Source organism: Ostrinia nubilalis, chromosome 13 (genome assembly GCF_963855985.1).
Source record: "Ostrinia nubilalis chromosome 13, ilOstNubi1.1, whole genome shotgun sequence".
NCBI classification, from domain to species: domain Eukaryota; kingdom Metazoa; phylum Arthropoda; class Insecta; order Lepidoptera; family Crambidae; genus Ostrinia; species Ostrinia nubilalis.
Window position 1 is genome coordinate 799,974 of NC_087100.1, and position 17,406 is coordinate 817,379.

The 17,406-nt window shown below is 40.3% G+C and overlaps 3 protein-coding genes across 6 annotated transcripts in view; 2 read left to right on the forward strand and 1 right to left on the reverse strand.

The window, feature by feature from the left end:
* The window catches only part of LOC135077373 (histone-lysine N-methyltransferase E(z)), a 31,430-nt gene extending 18,495 nt beyond the window's left edge, over nt 1–12,935 (reverse strand). For 2 of the 4 annotated variants that reach the window (XM_063971902.1, XM_063971900.1), the window contains exons 1-8: nt 12,719–12,935; nt 12,451–12,634; nt 11,856–12,071; nt 10,708–10,844; nt 7,168–7,343; nt 5,729–5,892; nt 2,685–2,785; nt 1,632–1,761 (exon numbers count right to left, since the gene is read on the reverse strand). In XM_063971902.1, the coding sequence (XP_063827972.1) occupies nt 1,632–1,761; nt 2,685–2,785; nt 5,729–5,892; nt 7,168–7,343; nt 10,708–10,844; nt 11,856–12,071; nt 12,451–12,634; nt 12,719–12,793 (1,183 nt within the window). In that variant the 5' untranslated portion in view covers nt 12,794–12,935. Of the gene's footprint in view, nt 1–1,631; nt 1,762–2,684; nt 2,795–5,728; nt 5,893–7,167; nt 7,344–10,707; nt 10,845–11,855; nt 12,072–12,450; nt 12,635–12,718 lie in introns of all 4 variants that reach the window. The other 2 variants (XM_063971901.1, XM_063971899.1) reach the window with 1 other exon arrangement.
* Nucleotides 12,936–13,053: 118 nt separating this feature from the next.
* Nucleotides 13,054–17,025, forward strand: LOC135077386 (cytochrome c oxidase subunit 6B1). Its single transcript, XM_063971917.1, has 4 exons — nt 13,054–13,163; nt 15,643–15,726; nt 16,313–16,405; nt 16,852–17,025. Exons 2-4 carry the CDS (start codon nt 15,647–15,649, stop codon nt 16,925–16,927), a joined length of 249 nt encoding a protein of 82 aa, XP_063827987.1. The 5' UTR covers nt 13,054–13,163; nt 15,643–15,646; the 3' UTR covers nt 16,928–17,025.
* On the forward strand, nt 13,170–15,620 carry LOC135077375 (serine/arginine repetitive matrix protein 2). Its single transcript, XM_063971903.1, has one exon. It carries the CDS (start codon nt 13,451–13,453, stop codon nt 15,431–15,433), a length of 1,983 nt encoding a protein of 660 aa, XP_063827973.1. The 5' UTR covers nt 13,170–13,450; the 3' UTR covers nt 15,434–15,620.
* Nucleotides 17,026–17,406: the final 381 nt, after the last annotated feature.

Genomic DNA, 17,406 nt, shown 5'->3' on the forward strand with positions numbered 1-17,406 from the left:
ACCAGTAATTTTTAAAAATAAAAATTGTGAAAAATAAGTATCACTATGTCCAAAAACCAGGACATAGGATTCGATGCAATGCGGAGACGCGGTTGGGGTGAGTGTAACTTAATGATTGTTTGTATTGAACATAATAATACATAATATGATGCTAATACCAAGTTTCTGGCCTGGGGGGGGGGGGGGATAAGTCATACCCAGCTTTTAGCCTGGGGGGAGGGGCAAGCCTTACCCAGCTTCTGGCCTTGGTGGGAGGGGGGGAGAGGCAAGTCATACCCAGTTTCTGGCCCGGGGGGGGGGGGGGGGGGGGGTTAAATCATACCCAGCTTCTGGGCGAGGGGGAGTCATACCCAGCTTATGCTTATGGGCTGGGGGGAGGGGCTAGCCTTACCCAGCTTCTGGCCTGGGGGGAGGGGGGTCAAGTCATACCCAGTTTCTGGCATTTCTGGCATGGGGGGGGGGGGGTGTCATACCCAGCTTCTGGCCGAAGGGGAGTCATATCCAGCTTATGCTTATGGCCTGGGCCTCCCGGCAAGCCTTACCCAGCTTCTGGCCTGGGGGGAGGGGGAGGGGTCAAGTCATACCCAGTTTCGGGCCTGGGGGGGGGGGGGGTAAATCATACCCAACTTCTGGCCGAGGGGGAAGTCAGGCCCAGCTTATGACCTGGGGAGAGGAGGGGGGCGGGGGAGTCATACCCAGCTTCTAGGCTAAGATTAAATAGATTTCCAGGAGCTGTCCTTTCCTGCAGCAGCTGGCCCGCCCATGGGAACGGCGAATAGATAGGTAGGTACGTAGGTTTAACTCAGAAAAACTAAATAACAGGTAGGTATTGCGTGTACATCGAAATGATCTTCATAGCAATGTCTTGTAGCCTAGGCAGAGTGTATCTGCCTCAGCTATACCTTATTGTTAGAAGTAAATAAATTAATACTTATACATTTTTATATTTTACTTGGAAGAAGATTTATGACTCTAACAACACTTATGAACACTTTATTTGAATAAATCGCCAAATATACCACCGCGGAGACCCCAATCGCGTCTCTGCGTTCCATTAAATCGTATGAGCGTATGGATTTTTTGTGTTATTTTTCACAATTTCTATTTTTAAAAATTACCTATCGATAGCTTACTTTATTCTGATGAATAAATGTCATTACAAGTTTTTCTCTAAAACTGATAGTTTGGCTAGAAAAAAATATTTTCTATCCACGCAGTACGCCGGCAGCGTTCGGATCGGATATAATGACGTCATCGTCCCCGCGCCGGGCGGTCAGTGAACTTTTTTAGTAATTTGGCCATAACTTCGTCAATTTTTGTCGTAGAACAAAAATTTTTGGACTGTGTATTAAGGATTTCTTAGCCCTATAAATCTGCATTCACAGCTAAAAATCGAAATGATCCTCATTATGTCCAATGACCCCTAGCTACCCATCCTTATCGCTCGCGCGTAATTATGTTGCTATCGCGCTCGCACACTCACTGCGGGCGACCGTCGCACAGTCGCGACAGCAATATAATTAAGCGCAAGCGATAAGGATGGGTAGCTAGGGGTCATTGGACAAAATTCTACGTGCTCACGGACCGGGCTTTAGACTAATTTAATTAAGCTAAGAATGATGTATTTTTACCTTTCTGGAAGCGGTTGGAGTCGTTAGAGTCTTCGGAGGATGCGTCGTTGGGCGAGTCCATGGCGTGCGACTTGCTTTTGTCTTCTTCGCCTGCTGCCTTCTCACGCGCTAGCTTCTCACGCATGCCCTCCTGCAAACACCGTATTTATTACAAATATTATCAACTAGCTTTCCGCCCGCGGCTTCGCGCGCGTTGACCCCTGAACCCTATTTTTTTCCAAAATAAAATTTAGCCTATGTTACTCGTGAATAATCTAGCTTTCGAATGGTGAAAGAATTTTTAAAAACGTTCCAGCAGTTTTTGAGCCTATTCATTACAACCAAACAAACAAACAAAGTTTTCCTCTTTTTAATATTAGTATAGAAGTATAGATTAAATACTCAATATTTGGAGAGTCAACAAGCTTTTTTTGAGGTCATAACAAAATAATAGGCGCTATTCAGTGCGGCGTCGTGGATGTTCGCGAGCGATGGATATTCCTATGCAAACTCTGCGTTGCTTTTCCGCGACTGTCCAATTTATATTATTTTAGACCTGTAGTTATCGCGGCTGCAATCCACTCTCAATTAAAATCTACATAGAACTAAGCGGTTAATAAATCCACGATCCACTGAATAGCGCCATAATGCCAAACTTATTTAAGGTTTGGCTGCAGTAGTAATTTTCGACAAGTTCAAATTATTAGTTAAAGACCCATAATATTATATCGATCGACTGGTGTATTTTTATAACTTATTTTTGTTGACTTTATACAGGGTGTTAGGTAAATGGGTATATGAGCCGATACTAGCCCATGTTAACATGGGCATATAAATGGTATGGTGAAGTCAGAAAATTGATATCTTCATTTGAACTATTTTAATTTTCATACAAATCGGATTTTGTAAAATTTATTTTGTATGAGAATTTAAAAAATGAAAATGATGATATCAAATTTCTGACTTCACCATACCATTTATATGCCCATGTTAACATGGGCTAGTGTCGGCTCATATACCCATTTACCTAACACCCTGTAGATAAAAAGCTAATGATAAACAGTAAGAACTCACCAGTAGCATATAGCAGCTGGTGCCGCAGGGATCGCTGAAGGGCTTGAGGTCGGGCCCCTTGCGCTTGGTGAGGTTGGGCCCCGGGTGGCACGCCTGCAGCCCTGCCGACTCTACCTCGTATACGGGCCGGGGGCGTGACGTCATGCCACGCCCCCTGGTCACGACCCATGACATATTCTCCAGTCAGTTTAAGCAGAATTGACTAAAGATGACGACATCAAGAGACGATACGAGACCTGACGTAGTTGTCAGGTCTGATTAAGCAAAAATATCTTCAATTTACTAGATGCCAGGAACCGACACGGGAAACTATGATGGTCTGATAATTGAATAAGACTCAAGGCGGTAGATACACGAAACGTCAAGCCGTGAGTACATAATGTAACTCATTAATAAATGTCGCTTCAAAACCCGTGTCTTACTATTTTAGTTGAAATGGGACGCGAAAGTTTAAAATCTTATGTACCGACCTCTTTTCGGTCTCATGCAAATATTGCACTTCCTTGCTCACCACACAAAGGTAGGAATATAACCCTTTATGATATTGTCACCTCAAATTAGTTCCAGCTTATTATCACCATAAACTGTCTGGATATAAGTCATGAACCGTAGCCAGGTAGCATGTTATGACGCCTATAAAATATAGCTTGATTCCTATTGCCAATAATAATTCGAAATATCACTTTTTAATCGCCATATTCAAGGAATCAATGTATATTTCAAAGGAAGAACATTTATAAGCAAAATTATCACGGCTTGGATATGAGGAGATGGTTCGAAGAATGCGTGACAAAATAAAACAGTGACGATGACAGGACGATTCAATGATTGTAGTTTAGTCGATACTGAATCATAGTTTTCACAAATGTATGCAGTTATAGTAGATTTGGCACTTAAAATTATAATTGAGTTGAACTTTCGTTCTAAACGTTTCTGTTTGCTCTCGTTTCAACTACGACAGATGTAATACTCGGGGACAGTATATTATAAAACAGTTTTGTTTAATTTCTTAACACAAATCGAGGTAGGTAGGGAACATACACTGATTGATGTTATATGTGGTAAAATAATATGAATAATCAGACAAAACAATAATAAACAGAGATGATACGAGATAATGTAATAATTCGGCATGAAATACATATTATGTATAAATATAGGGGAGAGTTCGGTATATTGTACCGCCGGGTAAATTGTACCACCCTCATATTTCGTAAAGTATTTATTGAATGTCTGTAATTGCAATACTCAGCGATACACAACTAAAATCAATTAATATCGGCCATGTGGTTTTTGCCGTGACAACAAACACGTGTGTTTTATTTTGAAAAGTATTTTTTCATTGTTTTCAAGTAACTTTTGACAATACATGTTTAGTTTGTAATTTTGTTAAATTTAATTACAGGGTGTTTCTAATGTATTATTTAGAAGCGTAAATTAGTGTGGATTGCAATTATTTGAAACATTTTTCGGTATTTATAAGCTATATTTTTTACCGATTTTTTAAAAGCACTATCTCCTAGTCGGCTAAATTGTACCACATCAAGTTGTATGGAACTTTACCAAAGGATTTTGAATTTTTTTTTAGTAAATCATATTTTGAAGTTATAATAGCGTAGTTATGTTTGACTAACAATAAATGAAAGCAAAAGACTGGCAAAGTAGATTAGGTACAAGTGTGCGTTACGATAATTGGAATTACAAAACTTGTACTCAAAATCGTGATAACGTCTAAAACAATATCGATTGTCTATGTTATTAACTACTGTTCCTTTTCGTTTCCTAATTTGTTAAGAATGTATCGTATAATATTTTGCCATAGTTTTTTTATAGGCTTGAAATTTATTGAAATCCAATTTAGTAACCCTGTGGTACAAATTATCGAACCGGTTGGCTAAATTGGACCGAAGCTCTGAACTCGTACTTTGTTGATTTGTGCCAAATATACAACAATCATGTTAATTAATACTTATGAAATAATAAGTTGAATAATGTATCTTTTATTATATACCATGGATATTAGCAAAAACAAAAGAAAACTATGTGTAAAATGGGATTGAAAAAAACTGGTCCAAATTAGCGGACTCTCCCTTAATAAACCAGCAACCCCATGATTTTGCATAGTGCCGTTATAAACTGTCTGTAAATATTTTGTACAAAATCGTAGGCATTCACTGGCGTAATAAATATAATAATTAAGATGTTTTCCAAAAGAAACGTCGAATAAATAGCAAAATAAACAGAACGGTGGCGGCTTGCGATGGTCGCTACGCCTTACCTGCCGTCTGGCTTCCTGTCGGCCCAACAGACAACACAAGTCAAATTGGTACAAATAGTACTATAACACATACTTAAATACTAGTATAAAGCGTATATTATATACTTTTGTATTGTTTTAAACAAAAATCTAATTAAAATTAGTGTTATTTAAATAATCTAAATATGGTACTAACTGTGTAGTGACAATACTTTCAAAAGCAATTTAAGATGGATGTTTTAACTAAGGCCTTGCCCAAGGGTTTCCACAAAGATCGTTCCTGCGTTGCCCGTATCATCTAAACGCTAGTAAAATAATTAGAGGGACAACGAAACTTTCGGTTTCGGACAAAGAAACTGGGAAATCGGTAATATTGTCAGCTACAATAGGGATGATGACTGGGTAATGAAATCGAAATTCTAATTAGTCCGTCAGACAGATAATAGAAAAAATTTGGACACTTTTTTTTTCATAATCAAATAATTACAGTATTATACTGAGTTGAAATGTCGCGTAACGTCACTTTTGAGTAAAAAATATACTCAACCGTGACGTATCGCGCCATTTCAACTCGATGTACTGTTATTATTTAATTATAAAAAAAAATAAAATATGAGTAATATTTTCTAATATCTGTCTGATGGACAAATAATTGAAATTTTGTCATCTGGCCTATTTGTCGCCCACTGATATAGGTACGAATTTTTTTTCAGATGTCCATCATTGTGGGAGAATAATCGCGTCTTGCCACTGAAGGTTTTTGTCAAGATGCAGGTGGCATACTCACGGTGCAGGAAGCAGTCGTACTTGAAGCAGCGGCGGCAGAACAGCGTGTGGAAGGAGTGCATGGTCTGCTCGCGCGGCACCGACTCGGCCAGCGGCCCGTCCAAGTTGGGCGTGCATTCTGGCGGTAATGCGTCCGGGTCGCGCCGGGACGTTAGCTCCACGTATCTATAAAGCACGAAACAATTATAAATGTTACGACGGGCTCTTGACAGCAATTCATCCGATGGAAAGTATACAGCGTACAGTGTATTCTTCCATTAGGTAGACCGACACGATCTGTACGGCTAGCACGAAAAACTTTCGAGTTCGAATCGCCATCAAAAGATTTAGTACGAAAACTACAACAGCGTAAATGAAACGTGTTGTAAAGTGAACTTAAAGAAAGAAAGAAACATTTATTGCTATGGACATCACAAAAGACAAAAGCGGAAAATAAAAAAAAGCAAACAAGACAGAGGTAGCACATAAAACATACAATTGAAGAGATAGTAAACTGAACAGTGCCACCCTGTCGCACAGCGATGCCCATCGGAATGGGACCCCACTCAGCATATGCCGTGGCCCCCGGTGAGGAAGGCCACGACCCTGGTTTTTAGTGTGCCCCATGCCGAGTGGGAGTCACGGACACTAACCTATACTGCATAAAATATACTTAGTATGAGAAATGGTTGCACGAAACTTATTTTGAGAGTCTAAATTTTCACGTTATCGTACAATTCGAAGGTTGAGTATCGAATTTTGTCGAATACGCAAACGATTCGAAGACGAAAGTCATTCATGCTACAGGTACTGGTGAAGGTCGCGGGAGGTGCCTGGATGCGAGCGGCGTAGGACCGGTCTTAGTGGAAATCCTTGGGGGAGGCCTTTGTCGTTGTCATGTTCGGCTGAAACGAACGAACGAATGTGTACATCGCAATAAACACTGGCGTCTTTCTTCATTGGGTAGGATTTTGTGGCGGTCAAGCTGTAGATCCTGGCTACACAGGAGTTGCAGTGGTGGGAACGAGAGTGGGAATAGTCCCGTAGCGTCTTTCGAGCGTCCTAATCTTACTAGCGGCCGCCAACGTTAACTTAGCTACTCAATGCTGGCGTCGAGTCAACTTTTGTTTCGGACAAGCAACGATGGAGCAACGGCGCCGCGCCGACGCTGCGCAGGCGCTAGTAAAACGACGTTCGAATGACGCTAGTGTGGGGGAGACCTAAATTTGCGCAATATCCAGTGAACTCCCAACTCAATCGAACGAAGTACTTTTATGAGTTATCAAAAAGCGACTCTAAAAAATCTTGGTAATTTGGAATGAAGTTTTTTAAAGAATTATTGGTAAATGAATTACATCGCGCCGCGTAATGTTACCCAGTGCTCGTAGCTAAGTGTACTACTAGCTACAGAATCAATCATTATACTATGTAATATGCCACTAGTGCCTTTGATTAACTTACTTTTCTCTTAGTTCCTGGGCAGTCCCTTTGTCTGGGAACTGAGTGCTGATGGCCTGGAATATGGTGAAGATTGGAAACTGTTTCTCGTGGATCAACTTCTTGTCGCCATCTTTGTTTTCTTCTTTACTTTCTTTTTCTTTGCTCTCTTTGTCCTTTGCGTCTTTATGTGCTTCTTTCTAAAATGTAAATAGATTCAAAGTTAAAATTTTGGAAATACAAAAAATTTGAGCTTTCATATGAATGAAATGGGGTGGTATACCCGACTAGTCCTGTATGCCACCATACGATGAAAAACTATGTGGCGATTCGCTATTGACGGCGTTCCTGCATTGTAATAAGTCGCTATTTAGTGTTTAACAGTAACATAATTATTAATAGTGTCTACAACATAAAGTAGCAGAGTATGCGCTTTAAAAGCATAGTAAGGCAGATTTCGTAAGAATAATTAAAGTAATTTATGTAACTAGATTATATATCATTATAAGTGTAAAACTGGTTGAGAGAAGATGTTTCAATAAACACCTCTGAAGATCATCATTTGTATTGATTCATCCTCAAGACTCAACATACTTCATGGCGACCCTGCCACTCGAGCCAATGAAATCGTGAAGAAAGAACATGAAATCACATCAAGCAACCCTTTTTACCCTATTGGCGGTCATTATTATCTTCGCATGTATATTAATATACATCACCATATTAAAGAAGAACTGAAGAAAGAATACATAATTATGGGCAGCACTCAAACAAAAGAGGACGTGATAATTGCACAAACCGCCAGTGGAGACGCACAAGCCACGTCAAAGGCCTCAGCAGTCAGCCAAACAGATATCCTCGTCATCGTGCTCATCATCCTCGTAATATTAGCTGCTGTTTGGTACATGGTGCGAAAATGCAGAGCTAATATCGTAAAAACACTACGGCGTGAGATAACCAGGGGCAACGTAACTGTATCAACGCAAGAACTAACAACATCAGTATAAATTCGTGACGAAGAGTTGGAGCGGTGTCCAGGGTAATCCCGGCCCACGGAGTCCAGGGAATAAACCCGGCCCAAGTTCGAGCGGAGTCCAGGGTAATCCCGGCCCACGGAGTCCAGGGAATAAACCCGGCCCAATCTACGCAGTCTTGCAGCCAGCTAGCTTCTCAACGCGTCATCACGCCACACGTCACGCGCCTGTCATCGTCCCACGTATCATGACATCGTGACCTACTTAACTAGTAAGCGTTTTTATTTTATAAATTTCAAATGGACCATTACGTTTTCAATTAGGTAGAATTTTTTTTTCTTTACTCTTATTTTACTTATAAAAATATAAACTATAAAATTATGATATGACTCAAGACTTAAGTGAATTACGTAGAAAATTATTATACTTAAAGGAATATTTAACTAAGATAGGACCGGAGCGTCGCTCGTCAAAACTAGCACATAGTAAATTGTTAGAAGCTCAGTCATACTATAAAGAGTTAGATAATATTTTGGGCCGTGTAAAAGACCAGATTGACGATTCTGAGATAGCCACATGTGACTTAACTCTAGTAAATAGTATTATAAATGATATAAAATCCCTATTCAAAAGTATTCAAAGTTTAGTAACGTATAAAAAAGAGGAGAGAGATTTTTCTAGTTCGAGTTCCGAATATTCTGAATGTTCTAATTTAGATATGGCAACCGAGATGTCTCCCATATTTGATATAAAGACAGCAATTGCCTTGCTACCTGTCATGACAGGGCAAGAGCACGTTACCCTTCAGCTAATTGATGGAATTAGTTTATATAGTAAAATGATAGGTGCCGCTTTACACCAAACTTTGATTGAATTTGTATTAAAAACAAGATTGTCTCCCAGTGCAAAACTTCGTCTACAGTCTTCCTATACATCAGTTGATGATTTGGTTAAAGATATGAAGTGTTTACTCATACAAAAAAAATCCGAAGTCGCACTTCAGACACAACTTCTTCGCGCAAGACAAGGCAATAGGTCTATAGAAAAATTCGGTTCAGAATTAGAAGAACTATTTGTAAATTTAACAATAGCCCAAGCAAACGGAGATGAAAATAATTTTAAGATTCTCCGCCCCATTAACGAGAGATTAGCAATCAAACGATTTTCAGACGGATTATCTAACACTCGTCTAAGTACGATCATTGCATCAAAAACTTTTAATTCACTTCCAGAAGCAATTAGGGCCGCCACAGATGAACAGTCATTCCTAGTCCCAGAACACAATGTATTGAATCTGAATCAATACAAGGGACAATACAGTTCTCCTAGAGGACGAAATAACTATCGTGGCTTTGCCCGAGGTCGCAGTCATTTCGGCCGTGGCCATTTTAATCATAATTATAATAATCAGGCCAGTTCAATGACCGATGAAAAATCACACGGCCGCACATACACACGTAACCGAGCGTCACCGCATCACGTGAACGTCAACGTTCGGAATCCGCGTGCTCAGCACATAAGTGCGCAACAAACAGCGTACGCTGAGTACACTGACCCACAAGAAAATGTTGACAATGACGAAAATGCACTTAATGCACCGAATAATAATGAGTTTTTTCGTGACTAACAATCTAAATAATTTTATCCTAAGTTGTAATACTTGTAATAATGTAACTTTTCAGTTAGATAAAAATATAAATATAGATTTATTAATAGACAGCGGAGCAAGTTTATGCGTATTAAGATATGAATGGATAAGCCAACATTACGAGAGTTTATTAAATGATGTTATATGTGATCAATTAACTATAAAGGGTGTTAGTGGAAAACTTGTTTCCGAAGGATACCTATTTTTAAATTTAACATATGCAGGTGTAACATTCACCGAAAAATTTTATGTTTTTAGAAACATGTCATGTACTTCTAGTGGTATATCAGGAGAAAATTTTCTTGCAAAGTATGATGCTATAATAAACTATAAAAATAGCACCTTACAATTGACTTGTAATTATAAAAACGTTTGTATACCTATAAAAAATAATAGAAACACATACAAACACATTATTCCGCAAATAAGTTCAACTTTTTTGCGGCGTTCCTTTAACACAGTTCGTCACCGAGTGAGGTATACGAGAGTAATCTAGTTTAGATTACTCTCACGTTCCCCGCGGCGTTCTATGGCCAGCAATAGACGTGTTGACACCACCAATCAATTGACGTACCTTTTAAAACTGTCAAAACGAAACTCTCACATAGATTTTGTATGGCACTACAAGCAAGTGACGTCACTTAAACTACTTTTTTCAATTACAATGCGACCAAAAATCGTAATTTACAGGTAATTTAAAATTAATTAAGTTTTTAAGACCAGAATGAAGTGTATTTTTAGAAAATTATCACTTCACGGGATTTATTGCAACAATATCTATTTTAATGGTAAATAATATTTACCCTCCCGACATTATATTATTATTCCTCCGAATATTTTTAGAAAAGTTGTGATTGCGAATTTTTGGGATATTGTGTCAAATTGTCTATTGTAATATAGTCTAGTTTGCTGTCGCCTCTTAGAAGTTACCTGAACACTCACCTCCCTTTCGTCTTTAGAGAGGCGCGCTTCCCGATCCCGGCGCTCCTCGGCCACTTCATCCTTAGTCTGGTGCGCCATGAGCGCGTGCACTAGGTCCACAAACAGCTGGTCGTCTATGAAGCCGCCTTCCTTGTCACCTGAAGACAATATGATATGTTCTTGATATGTTCTCGATAATTATTCTGAAGGCCCTTGGGGAAAAGTCTAAGACCGTGTGGAGAAACATTGATGAGTAACAACATTTAGCTGACTGTTTAAAAATTGACTTGACCACAGAAATAAAAACTTAAATGCAGGGAAGTAAATGTGATCGATCTGCTACTGCTACTTATGAAAACTAAAAATGCAGTTCCATGGAGAATTTGAACAGACACAGACTTATGAATTTTTAAACTATAAAGAAAACTTCAAGGACTAATGAAGTAAAGAAAAATAAATCAATGGAGACCAGCTATTTGTTATATTACAAGAGCCTACCTAGTTCTTGAGATCTATTAATTTAAATTCAAGGGACTTCAAGCTAAATATTGTGGCATACTCATAATGTAAGCATCTTATATTTACAATAGGTGCTATTTTACAGCAAAAAAAGTTACTGAATAAGAATCTGATAAAAGAGTTTGCATGAGTGACGTGCTTGATCATTTGAAGTTAAAGCATGATAAAATGAGGGCTAAGCCTATGAAGTGCTTAGATCTGTGATTATTACCAAACTGGAAACAATTTACTTGCAGCAAAATATGAAATAGTTTATGGAAAATGGCACTAAAAACTATTGCAGCTTGAAGTCACATTTGACTGTACTTAACTTGTTGGATTTAAATAAGATTCTAAATTCATGATTCACAAAGTTTTACATGACTGCAGTGTAACTCATAAAAATTGTTTCCAACTTAGCAATGAGAAATTTCAGGGTTTATTTAGGCACTTAATCTATTACACATAATTATTTTTCAATTTACAACATTCTATTCACAATTTACAAGCATAGATGTGTGCACCACACACCAATGTGTATTATTTTTGTGTAGGACTTGTGGACAGAGACCAATTTCAAATATTTTTCTATAACTCAAATTCCAAGGTATTGTCTATAAAATAATCTTTGTCCACAAGTAAAACTAGATATGATGAGTAAGCCGATGTACCATGCACTTTCCCGTCGTAGTTCTTTATGAGCTCCTCGATGAATGTACCGTCCTGGTCCAGCACTTCGTCGCCCATGTACGGGATATTGTGCAGTACCGTCTCATCCTCAACCATGAAGTTCTTCTGAGTCGGGGCCCACGTGTACATCGTGGGGATTGGGTTGACTGAGTTGATGATACGGATGGGTATTTGCTGGGTTGTTACTACACCAGATGCTGGAAATAATACATAATAAATTAAGCGACGTTACCAGATGAGACAACTTTAATTTGGTCATACTAATATTGATGCATACTGGCCAAGCTACTAAAGGTTTACAAGTAAAATGTCCTTAAGCTTAAATATTACTTTGAATTATTAGCAAGTGTGGAAAATTAGAATTTTTTATTTATTATTATTATTTAATGGCTTCAATGGTGCGTATTTGAAGCACACTGGTTTCGCCAATGTCGAGTGTTTAACGAGACACGGTGGACAGTGAAATTTGAAGATTGCCTGGTGATAATTTATTTATTCCATTCTTCATTGAGTTTTAGTTTTAGACTTTTTACAATGTTTAAGTTATCATCAAAAAACATTGTTTATAAACATTACAGTCAGTATAGGAGACTTCAGCTCGCTTCATAAGGCTCTCATGGTTGCAGTTAGCAGCTGGGGGCGGCCAGAAAGGTCTTCGACCTCTTGCAGCACTTTCAGTATCACGATTCTCTACCGCCTCCGACATCAACCGTAAATTGCGAGCCCATGCCACCTTCACTTCGTCGGCTCGTTTGAAACGCTAAAAACATACATCTTAATAAGTATCTAACAATTCGAGAGCAAATTGTTACAAAACAAAGGCGATTGGCTCGATTGACATTACCTTCACTTGGCGGAGTCTCATGTATTCGGATTTTACGCGCTTCTTCCATTCTGCTGATACCTTTGACTTACTCATGGGATTTTAGAATGTATTTTATATGATAATTCTACTTGATAAAGGAAATAAATCACTGAAAAAACGATGAAATTAAGATTTTACCCGCTCTTTCAACCGGCTTACCAACCATAGACTGATTTTTTTTGTTTGTTTTTTCTTTTTGTAACCCGCTAACTCCCGCTAAAAATTTTGAGCTCATCCTTGAGCTCTACAATCAATCCACAGCCAATTGAGTTTATGGAACATGCATAGACAAGAAAAAAAAATCTGAATCGGCCATGTTATTTTTTAGTCTATATTGTCTATGCATTTTGTGAAAGAAGCGAATGTGTTCGCTGCCATTTTCTATTGGAATAATTTGTTTGAGAAAAAAGTAATTTGAAAAAAGGTGAGCATGAGTAGAAAGGTATTATCTAGAAATGTTGATCACTGTCCAATGCTTTATTCGTTACGCATGCTCTATAATCGTATTTTTCGCGATTAGGCTACGGATTACGTAATTTGTTGTTCCTCGTCATACAATTATTTACAACGAAACATGAAAAAAATATATATCAGAGTACGTTTCACGAGCTCGGAGCGTAGAGTTGCTGTCTACACCGAAAAGTTGTTCTGTTCGTAGGTGTGTGCGTACCTACATACTGCCGCAGGTTATGCGAGGAGGCTGATTTAAGTATGTCCTCGTATCGCGGCGCGGGTGGCGCTTGGGACGGCGGCCCGCCGGGCGCCGAGGCGGAGTACGCGCCGCCGCCGCCGTACGAGCCGCCCGCGCAGCCGCTGCCCAGCACCGACCCCTGGACCGGCGTCAGCTACAGTCACTACGCCGCGCCCTCCGCCTACGACTACCAAGCGTACGGTGCGAACTATGGTTACGGTTACGACTCTAACTACTACCAGAGGCCAGACGGAAGCTACTACGGAAAGTATCCGGAGGCCCAGCCTCCCTATCCCCCCGCGCCGCAAGCCAGCTATGACTATCCGCCGCGGCCGCGCGAGAGAACCCGGTCTCCCGTGGACGCGCGCAGCTACAACCGCAGTCGATCGTATCGATCCAACTCGAGAAGTGCATCACCTTATGAGAAGAGAGAACGAGCTTATTCCAGAAAGAGAGACAGCAGCTACGAAGAGGAAAAGAGACGTCCGAGATCCAGAAGCAGATCTGTACGATCCAAAAGGAAATATAGTTCTAGTGATCGATCAAGTTCTCGGTCACACTCATACAGTCGATCAGCCGCTCGTAAAGATAAGAAGAAAAGATCTGTATCATCGGATTCATCTGGATCTGACATATCTTATAAGAAAAAGGATCGTGGACGGAAGAGGTCTGCGACACCTAAGTTGAAAAGTAAGAGCCGGTCTCGTTCCAGAAAAGTTTCCAGAACACCGAGCCCTAAGAGATCTAGTAGCAAATCACCAAGGCTTAGAGTGGATAAGGAACAGAGTAAATCAAAAAGTGGTTCCAGTAAAGAGCCAAAGGATAGAGCAGAAAAAACGAAAAAGAGGGATTCTAACACACCGCCTAGAAAGCGTAATGATGGAACTCCTCCACCTAAAGAGCAGAGCAAATATGATAGATCTTCCCTTACTCCTCCCAAAACCTACAAGAGATCCAATAGATCAGTCACTCCACCCAAAAAATACAAAAATAAAGATCGCAAGGCAGATACACCACCTCGTAAAGGGCGAGATAGTTCTCTGACTCCACCGAAGAGTTACGCTCGCAGCCGATCTTCATCGAGCTCGAAGTCCCGTTCGAGGTCATTGACTCCGCGACATGACAAACGCAAACGATCGCGAACGCCCAAATCGCGGCACTCCTCGCGATCACGTTCGTCCTCGTCATCGAGCGGATCATCGATCTCGTCGGGACGCTCGGGGAAGAAATCCAAGCGTCGAACCAAACGGGGTTCAGTGTCAAAACATAAATCGCGATCACGGTCCAAGAGTAGATCGAAACGTCGGTCTGTGAGCAAGTCTAAATCGCGAAAACACTCCAAATCTCGAGGAAATCGTACTCCCAGTCTGAGCAAATCTAAATCACGGTCACGGTCTAGAGGATCGCACTCGCCCAGCAGAAGCCAGACGCGAACGCCCAGCGATGACGAACAGCGACGCGGGCAGTTCACAGTGGCTGACAGAAAGCGCTTTTGGAAGCTGCATAAAAGTAGGCAGGAGAGAGATAAAGACAGGAGCCCTCCCAAAGAGGTGAAGCCGCCCCCGGGCGCCGTGGAGGCTGCCCACGTGGACGACATCGAGTACGGAGACCCGCCTGAAGTCGAAGGCCCGAACTTCGCCGAACTGCTGACCCCGACGGATCAAGTGATCGCCGGCGCATCATCGTCCAAATCTAAAAGCATTCCAATACCGATTATTAGAAATGATGGTAGCTTTTTAGAAATGTTCAAAAAGATGCAAGAAGCCACTAAAAAAGAGGAGGAAAAGAAGCCAGAGATCAAAAAGCCGACACTGCCATTTATTGGTAAAAGACGTGGAGGTCGCGTGTTGAAAACCGGTTTGGTTAAGAAAGCCAAGGCTATTGACGAACAGACCATCGACAACGCCCCCAAAGACGCGTGGTCCCTGTACATGCAAGAAGTCAAGAAATACCGCGAGACCTCTTGTGAGGAAGAGCGCAAAACTAGACCTCTTGTGAAATGATACATAATAGTATTTAGTTTTCATTGTCTTATTGTAAGATTTTTATTATGACCTCTAAAATGTATAATTACGAGTTATTATTAACAACTTTTATTTTCTATTGTAAACTGTGTTTATTGTAATCAGCACTTAGGCTCTCCCTTTGTTTACTTGTTAACACTTCCAAATAAAGGAATTCGAGAATGAGTATCATTTTGTGTTGTTTGCAGTAAAATGCCTGAGATGATCAAAACTGCCGCTGACATCAAAACTGCACCTTTCGACCCGCGGTTCCCTAATCAGAACCAGACCAGGTAACACTTCGAAGTTATTTCTAGTCGCCGCAAATGAAGACACTGGCAGCTTATGGAGTCACCTCATGCAACATGGGCCGATCATGAAGATGATTTCTTTTTCATTTCATTCATAACGTCGTTCAACCTTGCGTGTGTGTAACGCGGTCATGAATTAGATAGATATTTATGCCGTGGGTGTCGGGATTGTTGGGCGTAATTGATGAAAAAATATTTGCCTGTCGTATAATTTCAAGCACATGTGGTAGATCACGTCATTTAACGCTTAAAACAAGTACATTTTAAGCTTGCGTAGTCATCAAGGCCCGGTTTCCACTAAGGCGGAGCAGAGCGGAGCGGAAAAGTGTTTTGAATCTAATCAGATTTTATTATTTCCTAATGTCCTCTGCCTTGGTGGACTGGGCCTTACGTTGCGTTAGCGTAAATCAAGTATTGGGAGATGTCTGCTTTGTTACTTTGTAAATATTGAGAACTTACTACATAATATTACTCACATAACACACTGGACTAGATGTTATTTTTATATTTTGTGACTATTTTTTTAATATCCTCAATATACTAACATGTTTCTCCCTGGCACTTACAGGCACTGCTACCAGAGCTACCTGGACTTCCACCGGTGCCAGAAGGTCCGCGGCGAGAAGTACGAGCCATGCAACTACTTCAAGAGGGTGTACAGGTGACCACACTACTCTTATTTTGTCTAGATATATTTTTAAAGTTTCAGCACTAAAGGCTGTATCGACTATCGACATAGCAATGCTGCATATTTATCGCGGTGCGTCAAACGAGCACTTGAGAGGAAGGGAAGGAATAGGATAAAATTGTTTCTTCTATTCTTACGACATGGCCGTTTTAAAACGTCACCCCATAAATCGATTGATTGAAGGTGTTACTGGTGTTACTTTGACCCAGATATGGCACTCAAGTTGAAGGACTTTCAACTTGAAGATATAACGTTTGGTTGGATACATTTGCGAAAGTTACGAAGTAGCTTCATGTCTCTCAATATCTGGGTCGATACTTGGATGACCGTCTTGATTAGTTTTGAGTCGCCTTCAAAGTTTTAAGTATTTATTTTGTTTATGTAATGTTATGGTTCAAATAGTTATTGTATTCTTTCAGGTCCCTGTGCCCCAATGAATGGGTAGACAAGTGGGACACCCAGCGCGCCGAAGGCACCTTCCCCGGCAGGATCTAAGCGACCCACCGCTAGCTGTAAATTGTTAATTTAATGCGATATAAGTTTACCTAGGTAAAGCACCGATTAGTCAAATAAATGCGAATGAGTTGATTCCATACATTGTTTTTATTCCAAGTCCTGAGCCCCGATTACGGTCATTTTTAACGTCTCCAATCCAGACGCGCTTCATCGATTCTGCGATACAATTGGTCAAAACACAAAAAAAACAGAATCGATGAAGCGCGTCTGGATTCCTTTTGTACCCTTTGCACCACCGGCCTGCACCACTGGTGGTGCAAAGGGTATTTTTTAATCCCCTTTACACCACCAATAGTGCCGCGCTACCATTAACTGTAAAACGATTATCTATAATTATAATTTATATCCCAACTAATAATATTATAAATGCGAAAGTAACTCTGTCTGTCTGTCTGTCTGTTACGCTTTCCCGCTTAAACCTCGCAACCGATTTTGATGAAATTTGGCATAGAGATAGT